We start from the raw sequence: 19,581 nt of genomic DNA, 5'->3' as shown, positions 1-19,581 counted from the left end.
TGTTTTTTGTAAAGAGTCTTGGGTGGGGGGGGGGGGGAGGGGGCCACGGAATAAAACCCAAAAAGTGTTCCCTGGTTACTCTATTGCAGGTCTGTTCCCTTCTGGGTATCAGTCAGACCAACAGCCACTGTCTATTAGGATCCCAACAATGTCACCACTATGGAAGACTGAGCTGGTGTCTCTTCTGATTCATACACAATTAATAGACTTGTTAAACTGCAATTAGAAGGTCAGATCCTTCCTTGCAGCCACTCCTGTGCTTTCTCATTGAAAATAATAGGTTTGTGCAGGTGCCAATGGAGGCAGAATTTGGAAAAAATGGGCACCACTGGGCGCCAGTGAAGGCAGCATTTGGCCTACTGAATCTTTACGGCTGCTAGAAACACAGGCAACAGAAAGCAACTATATTGGCTTTGAGTGCCACTTTAAAATAGCATGAAATAACAGTTGAATAAAGTAAAACATATGAATATTTGACATGGCACCAAACTGAGATGAACACAAGGGGAGCCCAGGTGAGGCTGCATGTTGGTTATTCATTACCTAGAGTAGATTACTTTTGCTCCCACGATAAGCAGAAGAAATTACCCCCAGCAGTACCAGAGGCAATTGCCTTTATTGCAGCTGGTATCACAATGAACAATATTGCACATCTTCCCTGCACTTGGCTGTGGTTCACCAAGGTTGTGAAGGGAATAAAACTGAGGTCATCTTTATACACAATTACACATTCAATGTAAAATGTAAAAGCCTTTTCCATTGCCAGTTGTTGAGTTTTCCCTCTCATCTAAGAGATGAATGAGCATCCACAAGGCAAGGATGCTGCATTTGTAAATGTCAAACATATTACAAGAACCTAGAGTAAAATAGTCAGTAAAGCTGTTGGATGTCTTGTCTCATTCTAATTTTAAGAAAACAGTGTCCCTCCACCTGCAGACTCACTGTCAGCCATTGTTTTATTTATAAGGAATCGGGTGCAGCGGGAAACATTACCAGTCTATGGGGAGCTGGGCACACAGCCAAGAAGGAAAGGAGCAAAAGTTGCCTATCCCACCCACAATCAAAGTGACTGGTCAATATTTAAGAGTGGTTCAGCCTAGGAGATTATAAACTACATTTCTGCACAGTTGCCTGTGAAGGAATACCCCTACCCTTATTTGCCATCCTTTCAGAGAAGCAACTGCAAATAGCAGGAAATGGGGTCTATCAAGTGAATATCTACAGATTATTTTTTCTTGATTTAAAAGATACTGATTACCACAGATCACCTGAGCAAGTACCCCAATGGGCAGGGTAAAGGAAGACTGGTCCATCACTACCTATTTACAACTTCTCTGTGAAGAAAACTGCAGATCAGGCAGCACTTTCCACAACTTAAAAAAGAAAGCACCATCTACGAATCCAGAGGCTTCAGTCTGAATCTCACATAAGCAAAAGTCAAGGTTGCTTTGTCGAAAGGGGTAGAATCTGGTATAAAAGGCTAACACTGGACAAGAACAAATAATGACACTGCACTGGAGATAACAGGCAAGAGGCAATCTCTGTCAATAGGCTAGTCAAAGACAGCTGACTTCTACCCTTAGCTAGAAGGTAAATAGTAAACTCAAGGCAAAAGGCCCAACACAAAGGCAACTGGTGCAAAACCTGACAGAAAAATAATACTGACGAAGATTCTCCAAAGAATCAGACGTTGCTGGCAAAATACATTCACCGTGGGTAGTCCCAAAGACAAAATTTGCATGCCAAAAACGACCATAGAGAATTAGCACTACACAAGATGGAGGCAAAAAAACCCAATGAAATCAGATGCTAGTAATCCAAAAGTAATGCTATCTATGACTTCTAGACTCAAGTATTTAATATTAAAGCATTTACATACTCCACACAGAGATACTGAGATCCCATGAAGAAGGATGAAGTCACAGTGAAACTGGGAGTTGATATCAACAGGCAGGGGAAGATGGAAAATGGGATAAACATGGTCTTGATTTGATCTCTGGAAAAGAGTGGAGCTTCACTGTTCTCTCATTAAGGAGATCAAGCCAGGATATGCATTGATTACCACTGAAGATTTGTTCCTTTCCTGGACAGGAACAGAGTGCTGCATGTATAAGCACTTGGCTGGAGATAGTCAGATGGTACTTGAGTCCCCACTAGAGAGATCCTTTGCCAAGTCATTCCTGCCTGATGACTTGAATGAGGCATCAAAGAAGGCAACACTGAGAACATGAACTGGCCTTCTCCAGGAGCTTCTTTAAATCTACATTGTGCCTATTCTGAAGCTTAAAATGGGCTCCTTTGTAATCATGTGTTCCTCAACACCTGAGATTCACTCACAGTAGCCACTCATCACTCATGGATTCATAGTAGCCAGCTAACTATTGAGCTAGATATCTGTTTCTTTGAAAGCACAATTACCAAGTCTACATGAATTGCTGTGCTGACTGCACATAAACTGGGTGAGCTTCTAAACCTAACCATTAGCAATCCAGATATTTCAAATTCCTCCTTCCCTATGACAGAATGTTTCAGTCACAGGGAGGGAGGGTGCCTCAACCACCTCCACTGTAGGAAAGCAGCCATCTGTGGTCCATATCACAGCTGTCCCCAGAGAGCATCCCACAAGAATGATTTGGGGCAGGTAGTTTGCAACTTCAAGTGAACACAGGCAGACGGAACACCACTGGCCACTTGGAACTCAACCAGTACATCAGATCTGACCTCCTGAATGCAGGGAACCCTTAGTGGCATTAAACCAGTCCAGATCATGAGTTTGTGTCTTGTTCTAAAATCTATCAAAGCCACAAGTCCAGCATTCCTCACTTCCAAGCCTTCATGATGCTGCTCAACCATGACCCAGACAGAAGACATTGGTGCAATATCAACAATGAAGACAGCCCCTCCATATGACCGTGCCCAGACTCAACCTCATTTTGGCACATGATACTGGGAAACCAAAAGCTCAATAAAAGCAAGCTTGGAAACTCACTCTATACTCTAGTCCTAGTCTTGCAAATCCCCCATCTCCAACAAGTATGTGTTGGCTTACAGAGAAGCATGTGTTTCCAGCAGTTATACAGGAGCTGTTGGATTGTTCTATTCAGTTGCCTGAAAGAAAAAGAAATCTCCTCTGTTGGCCTATTAACCTGTCATAACAAGATTCTTCATAATTAGTTTGTCCCTAACGGTTGCTTTGCAATGGTAGTGAGAGAATATTTCAGGAATGGCAATTACCTCTGGTGTCAAAATGATGAGGAAAACAAATGTTGAACCATCAACAAAATGCAGTGCCTTCTCCACTCCCACCCAATGGTGGGTGACAGCACTGCAATCAGAATTACAGTGCAGTTGATTACTAAGCATGTGGCAATTGAGAATTCATTTCCCCTCTTGACATGAAATTTGATGAACAATGCAGGTGGAAGGAGGGCCATCTGCCACTGGGATGGGAGCTGTGTGGGGAAGTGGTCTTATCTGTATGTTGCTTCTTCTTTAATTTACTTTAATTACACATATGTGCAAAAATTGTAAGCAGTGGACACTAAAGGAACTTTCCTTCATTATCTACCCATATACCCCACCATTTTGCAAAAGGACTGAGCTTTACTTCTTGGTTGTCGCTTCACTTGAATATCCTTCAAATAAAAATCACATGCCCGCATTACTTCAATACTAACACAAAACAGAATGAGTTTCTAGGCTGTTTCCAAATGGAAAAGTTCCTTGGGCTGAAAGCTCATCGGATTTCAGAACCTGACACCTGACTTTCTGGAGTGAGATTTCCAGGAATGTAAGCTAAGATATGCAAGGTGTGGAGCTTGTCTTTCCAGGCGATGACAGAGTTCTGCCAGAGCTGGGAATACTACTCCAGAAAGGGACTGGGAAGGGGAAGCCTGCTGGCTCGACTGCCATTGACACAGGCATGCAAAGCTGCAGCCTGGGAGAGCTTTCCTGCCTGGGGTTGGCAATGAACCCACCCAGCGCCTGATTCAGGCCTGGTGCATGAGTAAACAGAGAGATCAGCTGTGCAGGGCTCTTGTGGGAAGCTATAGGGATATACCAGCAGAGGTGAATGCATGAAGCTGCTTCTGCCTGCATCTGCTCAGTCCTCAACCTCATTACCAAACACTTGCTATGGTAAAACCAAAACATAGGTTTAGCAGAATCAATCACCCTCATTCCTGGAACAGACTCAGTCCCTAGCCTGACCTTTGGGGCCAATAAGTCAAGGAAAGTTGCAGTGGATCTAAACCAGCCAGTCAGGGAGGCAGGAGCTGGTATGTTTCATACACATCAGGTCGCAAACACCTCTGGTCTTCAAGCACACAGTCCAGTACAAGCACCAACACGGAGCGAGGAAAAGTATGGTTCCAGCTAACAACCTTGCTGTTTTTCATTCCCCATCACTCAGGAGCCATCATTTAATTTTAACAATGTTCCTCAGTCAAGGATTACCACTCTGTATATTGACAATGAATAACTCCCAGTTCAGACTGCCACAGCAAAACCTCAGCTATCTGCAAGAAATAGAAGCAGGGAAGCTGTTCTGGAGAGGATGAGGAGAGAACAGGCATTACCAGGCACTGCAGAGATGAAATAGCTCCTACTAGGCTCTGGAAACACCCAGCTGTGCTGCCTGACTGTGAATGCAAAGGAAAGGGCCTGAGGGAGCAAAGAGTATCTTCCCTACTTCTCTTCACACAACAGTCCTAGGATAAACATATGGAAGTGCAAAGCCTGGATGCCCTTCATCAATCCTGTAAAAAAACAACTTGTGTTAAGAGCAACTCTACACGAACAAAGTGGCTGCACGGTTACAGAGTTCACAGGCACTCAAAAAAAGTCCATTTTCAAACAGAGACCGCAGGGGCGGTAAAGACGTTTTAGGAGTTGGTTTGGTTTTTTAAAAATGATTCTGCTAGTGACCTTTGCAGTGAGTTTACTTCTAAATTCAGCAACGCTGACAAGATAGTAAATGGATCCAAACTTAGCAGGAGGCATTTCATAAAGCACTGTGCGTGTGTGTCTATGTGCAGGCTCACATGCAGATATTGATTGTTAAAGCGGAACTAGGAAGACAGTGGAGGCTGTATGAAGATGACCTTCGTCACTATGTTTATCTGCTCCCTGTGGGCCCCTTCCAAGTCACATCAGCTCAGTACACTGACAAAAACAAGTTGTTACTGGTGTCAGACCTGCCAAGATGATGCTGCTGCAGAGGAAGGAGCAGCAAGCTGCTCTGAATGGTGCATCATCAGCAGAATTTGCAGCCACTGAGACAGGACACTCAAGACAACAGAGACATGGGAAAGAAGGGAAAAAAAAGAAACAAAAAAGAAACCCTAAACCGGTTGTATGGGACCAAAAGCAGGCTCAACTAGGCCAACAGTGAATGCGATTACCATCTTTGATTCACTCCTCCAAAACCATCATTGAACCTTTGACTCTGTTTTCAGAAGCGGCTACTTCAGCAGAAACACTCACACCTGAACACACAGGCACATGTCTACAGGCTTGTCCAGATGTAAAAAACACACAGGCACACGCTCACATCAGCAGATTTCTAGGCAGGGCACCTGAACACCTTAGTAAATAAAGTGGGAGGTAGCTTCCAAACCTGGCATTGAACTTTACATTTTGTTTTGTTCCTAGACTGAAACAGCAACTGCTCCAACTCAAGAAAAACTTAGTTTCTTTTTTGTCTTGTCCCCAGAGCTTCCTCAGCTTGGCAGAGTCCTGCCTGGTCCTGGGGCACAGTTCCTTTCAGAGACACCTTTTCTCAAATGTGCAAACAGGGTAGCTCCACATAGGTAAAAGTATGTGCCTGGAACCCACTAAGATGCCTTCAACATTGCCAGGAAGTCCAGAGAAGTGTTTGCAAGACACCACCCACCACAGCAGTTCTCTCAACATTGACTTAACAGACTAAAGGAAGACACCAGCTTAACAGGTAAGGTAATTATGTGCTACCTTCCAGCACATTCTTTTATCAGATTCACTTTAGGGGGAATGTGATAAGGTCACTGGCTTAGCAGAGCAAATCTACAGTATTCAGTCCTGCTCTCAAACTCCAACCTGACCTGATACATGAAATAGCCTCTGCATGCCACGCTACTCTTTTCACTCCTGGTTTTTACATCTCCGTACTCACTAATTTTGACTGGTGTTTGACTGCAAGCTTACTACGGCAACCTTAGAAAGGGGAACAGAATCCACAATATGGGTCTTGTTAAGGATTCAAAGGACAAACAAAACAACATTTGAGATGCTCATTTTGCCATTGCCAAGTTCTGAGTGTCTCTATTCCCAAACAAATCGTTAGGTATCTATTTTTAATAGTCTTAGATATGACTATTCCAGTTCTCAAGCCAGCTGTTTTCCTATTCTTAGCGTATGTTAAGCAGCAGCTACCTGTCAGCTCTACTGAGTTTACAGATGGCCTCCAACAACCAAGTCATATAAACTGGCCAGTAGTTCAAGGCTTCAGTTCTTCATGAAGTAAACATCCCTAATTAGGGCTGGAACCAAAGTCAATGGGACCAATCTTAAGTCGCTTACAGTGGCATCCTAAGAAATTCCCACTTTTTTTTCCTTCCCTCTTTACACAGACCTTCAACCCCCTGAGAAATCCTATGCTCAAATCAATTTGCACCACTCACATCTAGAGTGAAAATCTCAACCATGAGCTCTTAAGAGAAGATACCATCTCTTGCCATATCTCTGGACTTTGCAATGCTATTGTTCATTTCACATTGGGACTCAAGGCATAGCCCAAACACCAAATAAAACAAGATTACTTCTTCACTTTCCATTTGCTTTTTTTTTCATAGCGCTCCTCATGGTGCAGGCTCCTTGCCGCCTACATCCTTCAAGGGCTTCCTCACGGTTTCCTCACTGTACTGGTGGAGATGATCAGATATTCCTCTGGCTATTATGTACCTTCTCAGAAGCTAGAAGGACAAAGTAATGAGGTCTTCAGGGATCCAAATAAAAAGGGATAGCCCCACCTGGAGGAAAGAAGCCTAAATGTTGCCGAGGCACATAGATTAACTCCTGCTGGGGAGGTACAAGACACAGGACCATTTAGGCAAGCAGTGTGCCTGACACCTCGCACTCATGCTCCTGGAGAGAAGCACTTCAGGGACAAGGGTACACAGCCAGGAAAAAAAAGTGCAATAAATGAGACATTGCCTCTTTCCCCTCACTTCTTCCTCCAAAAATATCACAATGAGATAGCCCATTTCTCTGAAAAAAACACTGCATATGACTGAAGAACATCTTGTTTCAAAGGCACACATCCCAGAAAAAATGGACCTTCCTAATGCTATAAAATTAAAACCTAGAGATGCTGTGGCCAGAATGTTCAGCTGATACCACTCTAGAAAGCAGAAGGAGGAAAAGGAAGTGTTTTATAATTATAAGATTTATTTTACAGCTTGTTATGTGTTTTCAGTGCAAAGCTTTCATACTTTATGTGTTGGCAGGAAGTTTGCTAGACAGCAGTGCCCAAATGTAGAGTCATCAAGCCACCAGCTGGCCCTGCTAGTAGCTTTTTTAGACTACATTAGTGTCAACCATGCCTTTTAGATGAAGAGATATCCCGGGGAGCACATAATAGGGCAACCAAACAAGATCAGCTCGGGGACTATGGATGGGTTGTGAAGGTCTGCACCTCTCTTTTACTGGCTCCCATTTAGCTTGGTGACAGAAAGTCACTGCCATCTAACGGCTATTCTGTGTCTTATTGGGAAGTTCATTTGCTTCTTTTCACCCCATGTCACCACAGGCTGAAGCACAGACACCTGTGGGTGTAGAACAGCCCACAGTCTCCATTCACAGTTGCCTTTTTGACGGAATGCCACAGAGAGATCCTGGGGATTTCTCTCTGCAGATGCCGTCCACCTCCATCATGAAGAAACTATTTTAGGACATCACTTCCTATTATTTATGGCACACAGTGCTATGGAACCACAAGGGAAGTCAAAACACACAGGCTATTCCATTGGTCTGAACTACCCAGAAACCATAGCTTATTTTGGAAAAGCATATGCACACATAGACCCACCACTTATTGTTCCAGGATCCCTCAGTCAGGCAGCTTCACTGGGAGACACAGCTCATTTGGAAACACCCACTCAACCAGGAGAAGCAAACACAACATCAGGGATACCCTCCAAGGAGCAAGGAATCATATTCTGCATAATGATGGCACAAGGTTACACCTTCCGAATATTTGCCCAGATACTGACAGCCCAATAACCAGGAGCTTGAAGGAGGAGAACATCTTCATTTGGTTCTTAAAAGGAGAAAAGTTAATTAACCTCCCCAAAGGTCTTTTCCCTGACAAAGCAATTCTGTAGCCAAAGTTAATTCAAGAATGGATTCCCACTGTCTCCTGAGACACCTTGACCACAGATCCTTTCTTTTCTTGCTATCTCCTCTCCACCAAAAAAACCCAAAAACCTGTACCCACATTCACAGCAGTAACCTTTCGTCTTACAGAGGAAAATGACAAAAAAAAATGCCTTGCTCAGGATTTTCAACTGTGACCACTTGTGCTAAAATCTGCAAGATGACTGACCCACTGCAATCCTCTTACTAAAGAAAATGGCTTTGAATCCCATTGATGCCAGCCCTTAAATAAGCTGCATGTTGTAAGATACCTCCTGACTGACTGCAGGATCAAAAGAAACTGATGCCAGCAATATAGGAAGTGTCAACCAAGGTGGTACAACAAAAGGAACACTGGAAATGTCACAAGGTAGGCTGACTTGAGGCTGAGGAGACAAACACTCAAGAAGGCACAAGTATGTCAGAGGTACGCAGCCCTCTACAGAATAAAATGGTTTGCTGAGAAAACAGTAGGAAAGGAAACGGCACTGAGCATGCTGTCCTCCTTCCTCCTCTGAACCAGCACAAAAAGGGGCAGAACTTGGAAGACACGCCCAAGCTTACGTGTATAAAGATGGCCAGAATAATCTAATGAAGCAGAAGTGAAGAAAGTTACTACCTCCCCATATGCTCCTGACACTAGACCTACAGACATCTGATGTCTTGGGGCTAACCATGGCTACCACTGGCCTTGATGACAGTACATTGGCACTGTCATCATATGCAGGAGAAGGGCAGACACTCTAGATAAGGACCCTTAACTTAGGAGAAAGATCAAGTTACCTTCTTGGTCCAGCCACCAGTGATGAGACGAAGCAACTACTGGGATGGAGATAAAGCCTGACCACGTATGCAGGTTTATCCCTACTACAGGTAGGGTCAGGAATGGGAAAGATAATACATTCTTTCCCCTTGGCTGTTGCTGAGGAAGGGTTGTGAATGCCATCAGGAAGGTGAGTTCTCACATCTCCTGGCTAACGGGAGAAACAGAGAAAGCAAACCAACCCCAGGGACACACAGGGAATTCCCAGCTACCACTTCCTGCCTCATAGAAAGTAACAAATCACACCCAATCTGCTGGCCATAAAAAGGTGCTGAGAACTGAGGGGCTGAGAGCATTAGCATCAAATGTGGTCCATGAGGGACAGAAAAATAGAGTAATATTGAAGATAATCCCTTAGAGCTAAGCAGGAACCTGGCTAAAACCCATGGGGAACCCATTTCCTTCTTAATCTACTTTGCATGTAATTTGTTCCTATGATTATGTCCCTGTTTGGCCCTGACAGGCTCAGGGACTGGTGCTACCACTAAGGCTTCCCAACTCTCCTCTGAGGCCATGGGTAATTTAGAGTCTCTAGTTTAATGGCTAATTCATGGAGAGCAAGTTAAGCATTATTTGCACTGGAGTAGCACCCACCAGTATGCTGAGTACCAGGAGGAGATGCACAGAAGTGTTTTTCCCTTCCCAGCTGCAAGCCTTACCCAGACACACATGCAGCTGCTCAAGGGACCACAGGCACAGCAGCTGCACCCAGACCTGCTGGCACTATCCACAGTCCCAGGGGCACCAGATCCATGCTTCATAGAATCTCTCTTCCAGGTACAGTAACAAAAGTGAAGATGGATATCAGTAACCAATTCATACACAGACTTAAAACTCCAAATTCTCAGCATATGAAAAAGGGCTTAAGCTGGCCTCACTGGAAGGACAGAAAGCAAAGAGTATAATGAATGGCTGAGAGCACCAGAGATCTACCCAAGACATGGGCTAGTAGAAGCAACAACTGGATAAGCATCCTTCACACACAACACTTACTTGGGAGGGGCATTCCCATCCTCTTGGCCCCATCCAGTGGCTAATCTTTAGTACCAACTCCAATGGAACTTCTTACAAGTCATTCTGTACTAGTCTGAGACCAATAAAATCAGCTCCCACATGTTAAAAGAGCTGCAAGATGATAAAGACTTGATTGCCATTCACTTAGAGCTGCACTGAGATAAAGGGTTTGGCATGCAACTGCCGAAGTCCAAAACATTTTCCCATCCCAAACTGATGCTTTGCTAGCACAAGCTCTACAGGGATGTTGCTGAGGAACACACAAGTGCTGTCACTATCAGGCTCAGTGGCGGCCCTCCATTAACACCTGCCAACAGCAGGACAGGTCTCCAGAGGCCAACAAGTTCTACTAACTGGTGCTATGCCTGCACCTACTTCCTCCTATATCCCAGCTTATTCCCCTTCCTGCAGCCAAAGGCTAGTGCTGGCCATGCCACAGAGTCTTCTTGTGTCATGCTGAGCTTGCCACTGGCTCTGCCATGCGCAGAGGCTGACTCAGCCCTGGCTGCCAAGCAGGGAGAGCACAGCTCTGTGCAGCGCCAGCAAACAGGGCCCCTTTTGGCTGCCTGGGGCATGAATTGACAAACCATCAAAACCTGCATGACAGAGGTTAATGAAGCCATGGAGAGACACGGCACAAGGTCAGGAATTTGCAAGGGCTGCTGCAAACTGCTGCCAAATGTCAAGCTCTCCACAGCACTGATAACTCCGTAACCTGGGCTTCGCTCAAGAAAGCTACAAGCAGCCTTCTGCAAACCAGGTTTCAAAGGCATATGGCAGAAAGATGGGCAGATGGAAAATGAAGCTCCAGATCCCAACACATCTCTCTCGTGTTTATGCCAGGGCATCAGTGCTCTCACCTGGCATAGGCAGCTACAGCAGAACAGTTTAGCATCCATAGACAGGAGAGGATGAGAACAAGCCCAGGAAAACTGTGGCAGGGGATTTGGAACCAGAAGATTTCTAAGGTCCCTTGCAAACAAAACCATTCTATGATTCTGTGAAACCACTCTGCAAACTACCTGAATACTCTTAAGACCATACTGATAATGTGGATTTTCTGCCAGAGGAATACTAAAGCATGCTAGAGTCCAATGTCACCAATTTCTATGTGGCCCATCACAGTTTCCAGCTTTGGAGTCCCTCCAGTCTGAGTGAGGGCCCATCCCATGCATTTCAACCACACCAGTGGCCTAAATCCTACAAGCTCCAAGAAGAAAAATGAGGTTAAAGACCTTACTTCAAACATACTATGCAGACTGACCTAATTTGGCACAAGCCATATTTCCTACTCCAAAGAGGTCTTGAGTCAGAATAGCAGAGACCCTGGCTACATACACCGCGTGCACTTGACTAAAGCCCAGTGTCACTCACAGCTCAAGGTATTGTAAGGAATGAAAAGTGCACCACAAGACTGAGGGGAGTGATAGGGGCACTCATCCTCCTTCTTATTAGAAATGCTTTTTCTATTAATGTAAATTATTGATATCAAAACACAACAATGTGTTTTGCAGAGATGTACATTTCTTTGCCCAATTCTTATTGCTTAAGCCTTATTCATCTCTATTATTTCCCTTCCAACACACTCCTTTCACTTAAATCCCTCAATCTTCATGTTATGGCCATTACCAACCAGCAAGTGTAGAATAAAAAAACTACTGCCAGCCCCCTCTCAACAGCTGACCTCCACACAACCAGTCTGGGCAGTAGAGAATTGGTGACAGAGCCCAAATGCATCTTACCCCATACACCAAGCACTTGAATCTCTAATGGACCTAAGTGGGCACTGGTTGCAGGTGGCTACACTTGACAAGAGACCTTCTCCAGCAGGCAACGCAGGTCTTGCAAGAATCTGATCTCATATGCAGCACATATTATCTCATTTGCTGTCAACAATTTGGTAGAAGAAGGCATATTGAATTATTAACCTGACAACCTGATGGTTTGCTTTACAGCAGTGGCTTTGGCAACACACCTGTGCTTTGCAGAGTTTCCAAGGAACACAATCCAGTGCTATCACGTACCTGTGATTTGAGGAAATCATACTCCTCTGATCCATACGGGACGCTCCGAAGAGAGGTGAGGTAGTCATAGGTGATAAGTGCCGTCTGCAAATGAAAACAGAAATGTTGAGCAAGCTCTGCAGTTATCAGAACAACAAAACTTCTGTTAAAGAGAATATATGCAGCTTAGACTCCCAAGTTTAGGCTCCACAGTGAGGCTTATGGTAACAGACACATAAAAAATTAAAATAAAATACTTCATAGAATCATAGAACGGTTAGTTCCAACCTCCCTGCCATGAGCAGGGACGCCTTACTCTAGACCATGTCACCCAAGGCTCTGTCCAACCTGGCATTGAACACTGCCAGGGATGGAGCATTCACAACTTTCTTGGGCAACCCATTCCAGTGCCTCACCACCCCCACTTTAAAGAACTTCTTCCTTATATCTAACTTGAACATTTATAGAAAGCAGTGCAGGGACCTCATTGACATGTAGCTATTAAAAATAAGCAACACTTGGCACTCATATAACATCTCCTATTTGAGAAGCTCAAAGCATTTTCATAACCTCTGTACAGCACCTTAAACAGCAGACTCCAATTCTCAGTCAACCATCTAGGGCTTCCACTAGTAACAGAGGCCATGCAGACCTTGTTTGTGTCCCATGAGTTATCCTGCACTTCACCTTCATACCTCCAACCTGTCTAATCACACCGGTGCGCACTGAGCTTAGTCTGGGTAGATGGCTCAGCAGGGAGCAGAGTGACTGTAGACAAGCTCACCCATTAGCACAGCAGCAGTACTTCTGGGGATATGCAACTGCACAAAGGACTAGAAGGCCAAAGGGTCAGATACCCAATTACAAAGTAACAATATGGGGATGCAGCTAAAGCATGTTAGCTAGACACAGCCACAGACAATGGAATCAGATTCCTAAATGCCTTAATGATTTCTGAAAATGGGTCTGCTATTTCACAATTCTGCCCCATGATTAAAGTTCCTCTCTTTCCACAGTCAGAATGCCAGCAAACAGAACAGAAACATAGGTCATGTTTATTAAGTTTAGTTGGAGGGAGAGAGGGGAATGTACATCTAGATAAGACTGTCCACTAACCTGCCATTTGAACTTCAAAATACTTGCCATAAAGTCAGGTTTCTTAAAATCTCCCTGCTGAAGGGGTAGCATCCCATTCCGGGACAGGATACTAGCCCCAACTTTCACTACAAACATGCCTAGGAAGGGCATAAGGTACAGCTGACATATAATGAAAGACGGGGAGGTAATGGAATCAAATCTGGCCTGAGACAAACTCACTGGAACTGACAACAGGGAAACAGTTAAAAGCTCAGAAATGCATACAAGAGGGTAAAAAGCCGGGAATGAGTTACAGATAGACACGCTCCTTCCCTGTGGAGGTTAGGTTTCTCACGTTTCCTGTTTTCTGAATTGGAAACTGAGCACAGCAATTTTTTTTTATGGCTTTTGAGGCTCTCTTGCCCCTGGTCAGCTCAGGAGCTGCACAGCTACACAGACACCCATTCAGAAGAAAAACTTTTCAAAGCATCGTTACAACCTCAAAAACCAACTTTGAAGTGCAGGGAGGTTCAAATCAGCCTTGCATGAAGGCTTGAGTTGGTTCTTATTTTATCTCTGGTCCACGAGGGTAATTATCACCTCCAACTTGAAAAGAAGCAACTAACAGATTGGCCTGTATTACAGAGGAAGAGGGAATTAATTAAGCAGTTGCTAATTACATCGTAATCTTAAACACTAAATTAGTATTATGATGATCCTGATAGGCAACTCTGACATTGCCAAATCCCTGCTACTGTCTGAGACGTATTCCAGCTACTGCACAGAATGTTCCTTCCACCACACCAGACCAACAGGGATACTCTCTAAGAAATACGGGAAATGCACAACTGCTCTACCAGGTTTCTAGTCTTCCCAGAACACAGAAACTATCTGAAAAATGTGGCGGTCCATGCCATTACCTTTGTTCTCATCCAAGACTAGTGCTTGTCATGTATGTTACAGTGCAAGACTGAACCTCGGAGGCATAAAAAGATCTAAAAGATCAACCAGTCCCTCCCCTTACAAATGTCAGATTACTTCTTTAACTGATCTTGTATCCAGACTAGTGTAAAATGTCCCAAAGACTTGGGGCTTCCACTTTTTATCAATGAATTCTCAACCCCTTACACTTTTCCACCACTCCCAAAACTGTCCCCAGATTTCACCAAGTCATGGCACAATGTTCCCCTTGAATAGTTGTCTACGCACACATAAGCAAGAGCCAGTTCCCCAAACTGAGGCTCAAGGTGGCATTTTCTGTTAGTGCACTTCTTCAAGCTTCTCAGGAAAGTTATTGAAGGACTACTGAAGCAGCATGCTTAAAATGTAAGCAGGCTCAAATCTTTCTAATCAAACTCAGACCAAAATCTGACCAGAGTCTTGTAGTTCTAGGTCAGGCTTCTTGACCTCCATGTGTTCTTTTCCCCAGGCTTTTCTTTTCTTTACCACACCATAACTTATCTTAATTTTTTGTGTTGAATTTAGCTCACAAGAATTACAGCTCTTAATTACAGTCTGCTTTTGCCTGGCTATGGTCCAACCGTTGAATCAAGCAACCAGGTAAGAAGCCTGGGCAAGGCTAGATTGAAGGACAAATGTTTCAGGTCCATGGAGATGGCACCAATATCTGAAGTCACTTGTTTGCTACAGAGTCTCAACTTTCATTTAGAAAAAGAGAAAGCTTGAGAATTTGCCCAATGAAGTTGTGGATGCCCCATCCCTGGAAGTGTTCAAGACCAGGTCGGACCAGGCTTTGAGAACGTGGTCTTGTGGAAGGTGTCCCTGCCAATGGCAGGCAGCTGGAACTAGATGATCTTTAAGTCCCTTCCAACACAAACCATTCTATGATTCTATAAGAAGCTAGGCTTCTTACAAATTAACTGCTCTATTGGCTTCACCCAGTCTATGGCTAAGAAATGAGAGCAGTTCGGGCTGCCAGTGCTCAGATGAAAGCTACCTGTCATTCCAACAAGGAACAGAACCCAAGATGGGAAGACAGAGACCACTGGTGCAGCAGGACTAACGAATCTCTCAGAAGCAACCTAACTATACAGAGTACTATTTATCAGAAGGAACACAGAATTCAAAATGGGACAGAAAATTCTTGTTTGAAAAGTCTACAGTAACTTGGTTTTGGGGGTCACTGCTTGCACCTATGGATGCAGAACCCTCTAATGCATTTAAGAGCAGGGCCAGTGAAGTGTTTTACAGCCCATGACTTGTGTTCCCTGAAGGCAGAGGACATGAAAGTCCAACATGTCTAGATTCACCAGCACCTAAAGCAAAGAAAATCTCATTTCCCCTACTTCCTATTCATCAGGAAAGCAATCTCTCACAGTCCCTCAAAACACAGACCAACTGCACAGCTTCATCATTGCACACTTCTCACTTATTTTTGTCTTAAATAGAAGACAGCCACAAAAACATTGGCTTCAAGAAAGACCCAGAAATAGTGGACAAGCTGACAGAACTCAAGGGCAGACTGGAGAACCCTAACAGCCTGAACAGCAGATTCCCCTTCAGCTATCATCAGCTGTGTTCCCTCTCCATGACTCAGTTTCTTGTGCAGTAAAAAGGAGACGGCTGCTCCCTGCCACCAGACAGCATTGCCTTATGGACAGGGACAGAGCATGAAGCTTAGCACTTACTAGGCAGAGAAGGAAAGATTATAGTTTGTATTTTTGCCCTCACCCTTTCAAAATAAATAATCACTTTTCGCAACAGTTCATGGTGCAGCTTGCACACATAAGCAGCACAGCACCTTAGCCAACCCACAGAGCTTGTTTCTTATTGTATCTGCACTCAGGAGCTGACTCCCTGTAAAACTCATTAATAAAGTGCTTAAAAGTCATAGAACATGCAGACTGACAGCTGCTTACCACTGAGGGTCTGTAAATGATAGAGATCATGGCCTGAAGTGACAGCTGTATAATGCAAGTGAGGTAGAGGGAGACCGATAGCCCCTCCAGAGCCTCTGCTCTCCTTGTTCCTGGCTGCTAATGCATTCAACAGTGAATATCCTCAAGAAGAAGGCAGCAACCTGTTTGGCTGGCAGTCTATCTCAGGTTTTCTACACTAGTGACCACAAGGGTGAAATAGCAGCGCGACAGGTAGATGTGGCATTTATTTTACGAATCTAGAAACCAATCCAATCTCAGAAGCACATCATCACACATCCTAGCTTTACCCTTGCTTTGAAAATGATCCTCAAAACACCTGCTCTCCTCTCCCCAAATCTCTCATGCTAAGGGTCACGGGGCAATGGCTACTGTGCCATATGAATGCAACAACCACGATCCTTAAAACAGAATGTTCCAGTGTAAAAACTGGCATATGCAGACAAGACAGTTTGAAGTAGGTCACTGTTAAAGGCAGCAGGACACCACACCTGGGTGACTGACCTTGAAGGATAGCTGATGAAGATGAGGGGCCAAAGTAAGCCCTTGCTCCGAAGGCCCCGCCCTATACAGGGAAGCAGAGACAGTTCTCCGCAGCCCAGTATCTCTCTTTGTTTCTTTCCAAAACATGCAAACAGCTCTATTCCTCATATGCTTTCACCTCTTTTCACTGTGTCAATAACTTGAACAGCTCGCTATTGACCTTCTGACTCCTGGAGCCAGCTGCCAAGTGGAAATGCAGAGAAGGAATGTAGGAAGTCACAAGTTATTGTGAACTCAAGTTCTCTTACCCACCTAGAAGTCTTCCTGCACATTACTAGGGTGAAACTTACTGTGGCAATGGTTCGGCCCACACGAACAACTCCAAAATCACTGGGATCCAGGAACTTGTTTCCATAAAGATAGATGCCAGAAGCAGCTGCTGTCAACGAGGCAAGTTTCAAGACCCTTCGTGCCATCACCAATGAACCCTGCGGAGACACAAAATAGCAACTGTAACATCTGAGAAAGACATAGTTATCTGATGCCTATAGCCCCAAGGGACCTGACAAACCAAGTTTTAATTGCTCCTTCGCTGATGATGCATCACTAGCACTGTCCCCAGTCAAGAACTCAAATAATCATGCAGCAACCAAACATAAGCTGTTCCACTCTGGCTCCATTGCTATTCCTAAGTCAACAGTATCTACAAGCCACAAACCCAAAAGTAACTCACTGCACCTTGCACACCCACAACAAAACATTTGTTCATTCTCCCGAAGTCTTTACAAGGAGAAACAGGTGGACAGAAAGAAGGGAGCAAAATGAGCTCACCAAAAGTCAATGGGCAATAGGCCACCTCTTCAATGCAAATGTTTTGAAGATGTCACAGTGTATGCAGATTGCAAGGGGATAACAGAAGAAATAAAAAAGCAGGGTTTAAGAAGAGCTCTTGTAACATCAAGAGCACCAAGAACGTGTTGGAAACTGCCAGACTACTTGTGAAAGTGCCTCACTCTGACAAGTGGTGGGGGAAGAGGCAATGCATCCCTGGAGTTTGTGTGTGACTCCAACAGTCAGTGGCAGACAGCTGCATACAGTGCAAGCAGATGGGGGACCTGGTCAGAGGGACCAAGTGAAACTTGTTCTCTCATCATCACCACCCCACTTAAGTGCCAGGCAGGGACCGCATTAGCAGAAGGGACATTTGCAGGGATTAACAGCCTGATCCTGGCTCTGCCACAGGCCCAGCACAGGCCTGGGGTGAGACACTTCTCCCTTCTGTCACTTACTCCCTGGGAGACAAGGGTGGGAAACAAACACATTTCCCACACTGCATTCATTGCTTACAGTGTATAAAGTAGTGTAAACATGTAATTCATCACATATGATACATATGTTATGATGCTTTATGTTACTTCAGAGGATTCAGACCTGAAAAAACAAATTGCAAGTTAGGTATCTTTTTCTTTCCTTTCCCTTTGGCTGGTATCGGATAGAAAACATGACTGACCATTCTTTATGCTTACACCCCAAATCAAGAGTTATGGTTCACCTACTCCACAAGTACCCCTGACAGAGTGTGGGGTTTTACCCCATCAAGATGGAGTCCACTAATCCTTTCACTTTTAGACTTGATTGAGAAATTCTCCTACTTCTCACTGTGAACTTTTAGCAAGGTCAGTCTAGCTCATGCCTTTTCTCTCAAAAGCCTTGTAACGACGAAACACATGCAGTGCCACAAGTCAAACCTTTCAAAAACAGTTCACAAGAACACAATCAGCTAAATAGGCTAATATAACACAAGAGACCTTTGTATGTAAGCCTTAAGCTAAATTTTATTATTTCCTTTTATTTCCTTACAAGTCTAAATAACTTTGAGGCAGAGAAGCAGAGACATATCTGTCAGTGCCTATCAGAGCTGCCTAGAGCACCCCATTACTTTCTACCATCAGAAGGGGTAGTTGGCTGATCAGGACTCCTCTGAAGCTACAATCAAACTCAAGAGAAAATACACTCAGCCCTTTGGCTGCAGAAAAATGAACATGCACTTCCTTCCCCCCCCCGCCAAAAAAAAAAGCTGTCCTTTCTCCTTCCCCCCACCCCCTCAAAAATTCTAGAAATGTTAGGGCTTCTTCCTGGAGGCCTGATCTCTTTTGTACAGAAATCTCTTGTATCCTCTGTCACCTTCAAAAAGCATTTTCTGCAAGGTGTTTTAATTAAATCATTTCTGCTCCTGATATGATTTTTTAAAATTTCATTTATTGGAAAGTAAAAGGTGCAAACAGGGACATTTTTAACACAGAAAATATGCCTCTCTCTGTCATTATTTTTTTTCCTTCACTTTATTAATTCACGTTCTAAAAGAACTTTACTTCACATACTAAAATGAACATTTACTTGAAAGTAGAATGCAAGCCCATCTGTTCTTTGTAACTTATTCCTACCTGAAGCTATAATCTGCAGTTCGTGACATCACATCTATTGCCATACCCGCCAGCTGTATGTCATGAACAGAAGATGGGAACTTTGCTAGCAAACAAACAGTCAGAGCAGCAGAGCTTTTCAGCAACAAAGTTCCTGCTTTCATGCTTAATGTGTTGTACCAACAAAAAGGGAAGAATTTCAACCCCTCCAACATGAGGTATAGAAATGGAACTATCAGAAGTCAATTGTATTTCAGTTTTGCATAAGGTGTCAAAGAGCCTTTTCCATGTAAATGAGCCACTGCGGCACCCCTAAGGGTATCCATCCTAAAGACGCTGTCAGCTGCGAAATACGCCCCAGATGTCACTGCCTCTCCTTAGCCAGGCCTGCGCACAGCAGTCACCTCCAGCTCTTTCACGTAGGTGAGCTGGCTCCTGTGACTTCCACACAACTGCACACACTCCCCTCT

At 44.2% G+C, this 19,581-nt stretch overlaps 1 protein-coding gene across 1 annotated transcript in view; it reads right to left on the bottom strand.

The window, feature by feature from the left end:
* Positions 1 to 17,164, bottom strand: part of ADCK1 (aarF domain containing kinase 1) — a gene marked incomplete at its 3' end in the record, with an annotated part of 56,892 nt that extends 39,728 nt beyond the window's left edge. Inside the window, exons 1-2 of the mRNA XM_010018731.1 lie at positions 17,039 to 17,164; positions 12,253 to 12,336 (exon numbers count right to left, since the gene is read on the bottom strand). Of these exons, the coding sequence (XP_010017033.1) occupies positions 12,253 to 12,336; positions 17,039 to 17,164 (210 nt within the window). The remainder of the gene's footprint in view (positions 1 to 12,252; positions 12,337 to 17,038) is intronic.
* Between the last annotated feature and the right edge of the window lie 2,417 nt (positions 17,165 to 19,581).

This window comes from Nestor notabilis, unplaced genomic scaffold (genome assembly GCF_000696875.1).
Source record: "Nestor notabilis isolate BGI_N333 unplaced genomic scaffold, ASM69687v1 scaffold22467, whole genome shotgun sequence".
NCBI classification, from domain to species: Eukaryota; Metazoa; Chordata; class Aves; order Psittaciformes; family Psittacidae; genus Nestor; species Nestor notabilis.
This window is presented reverse-complemented; position numbering and strand designations above follow the sequence as displayed.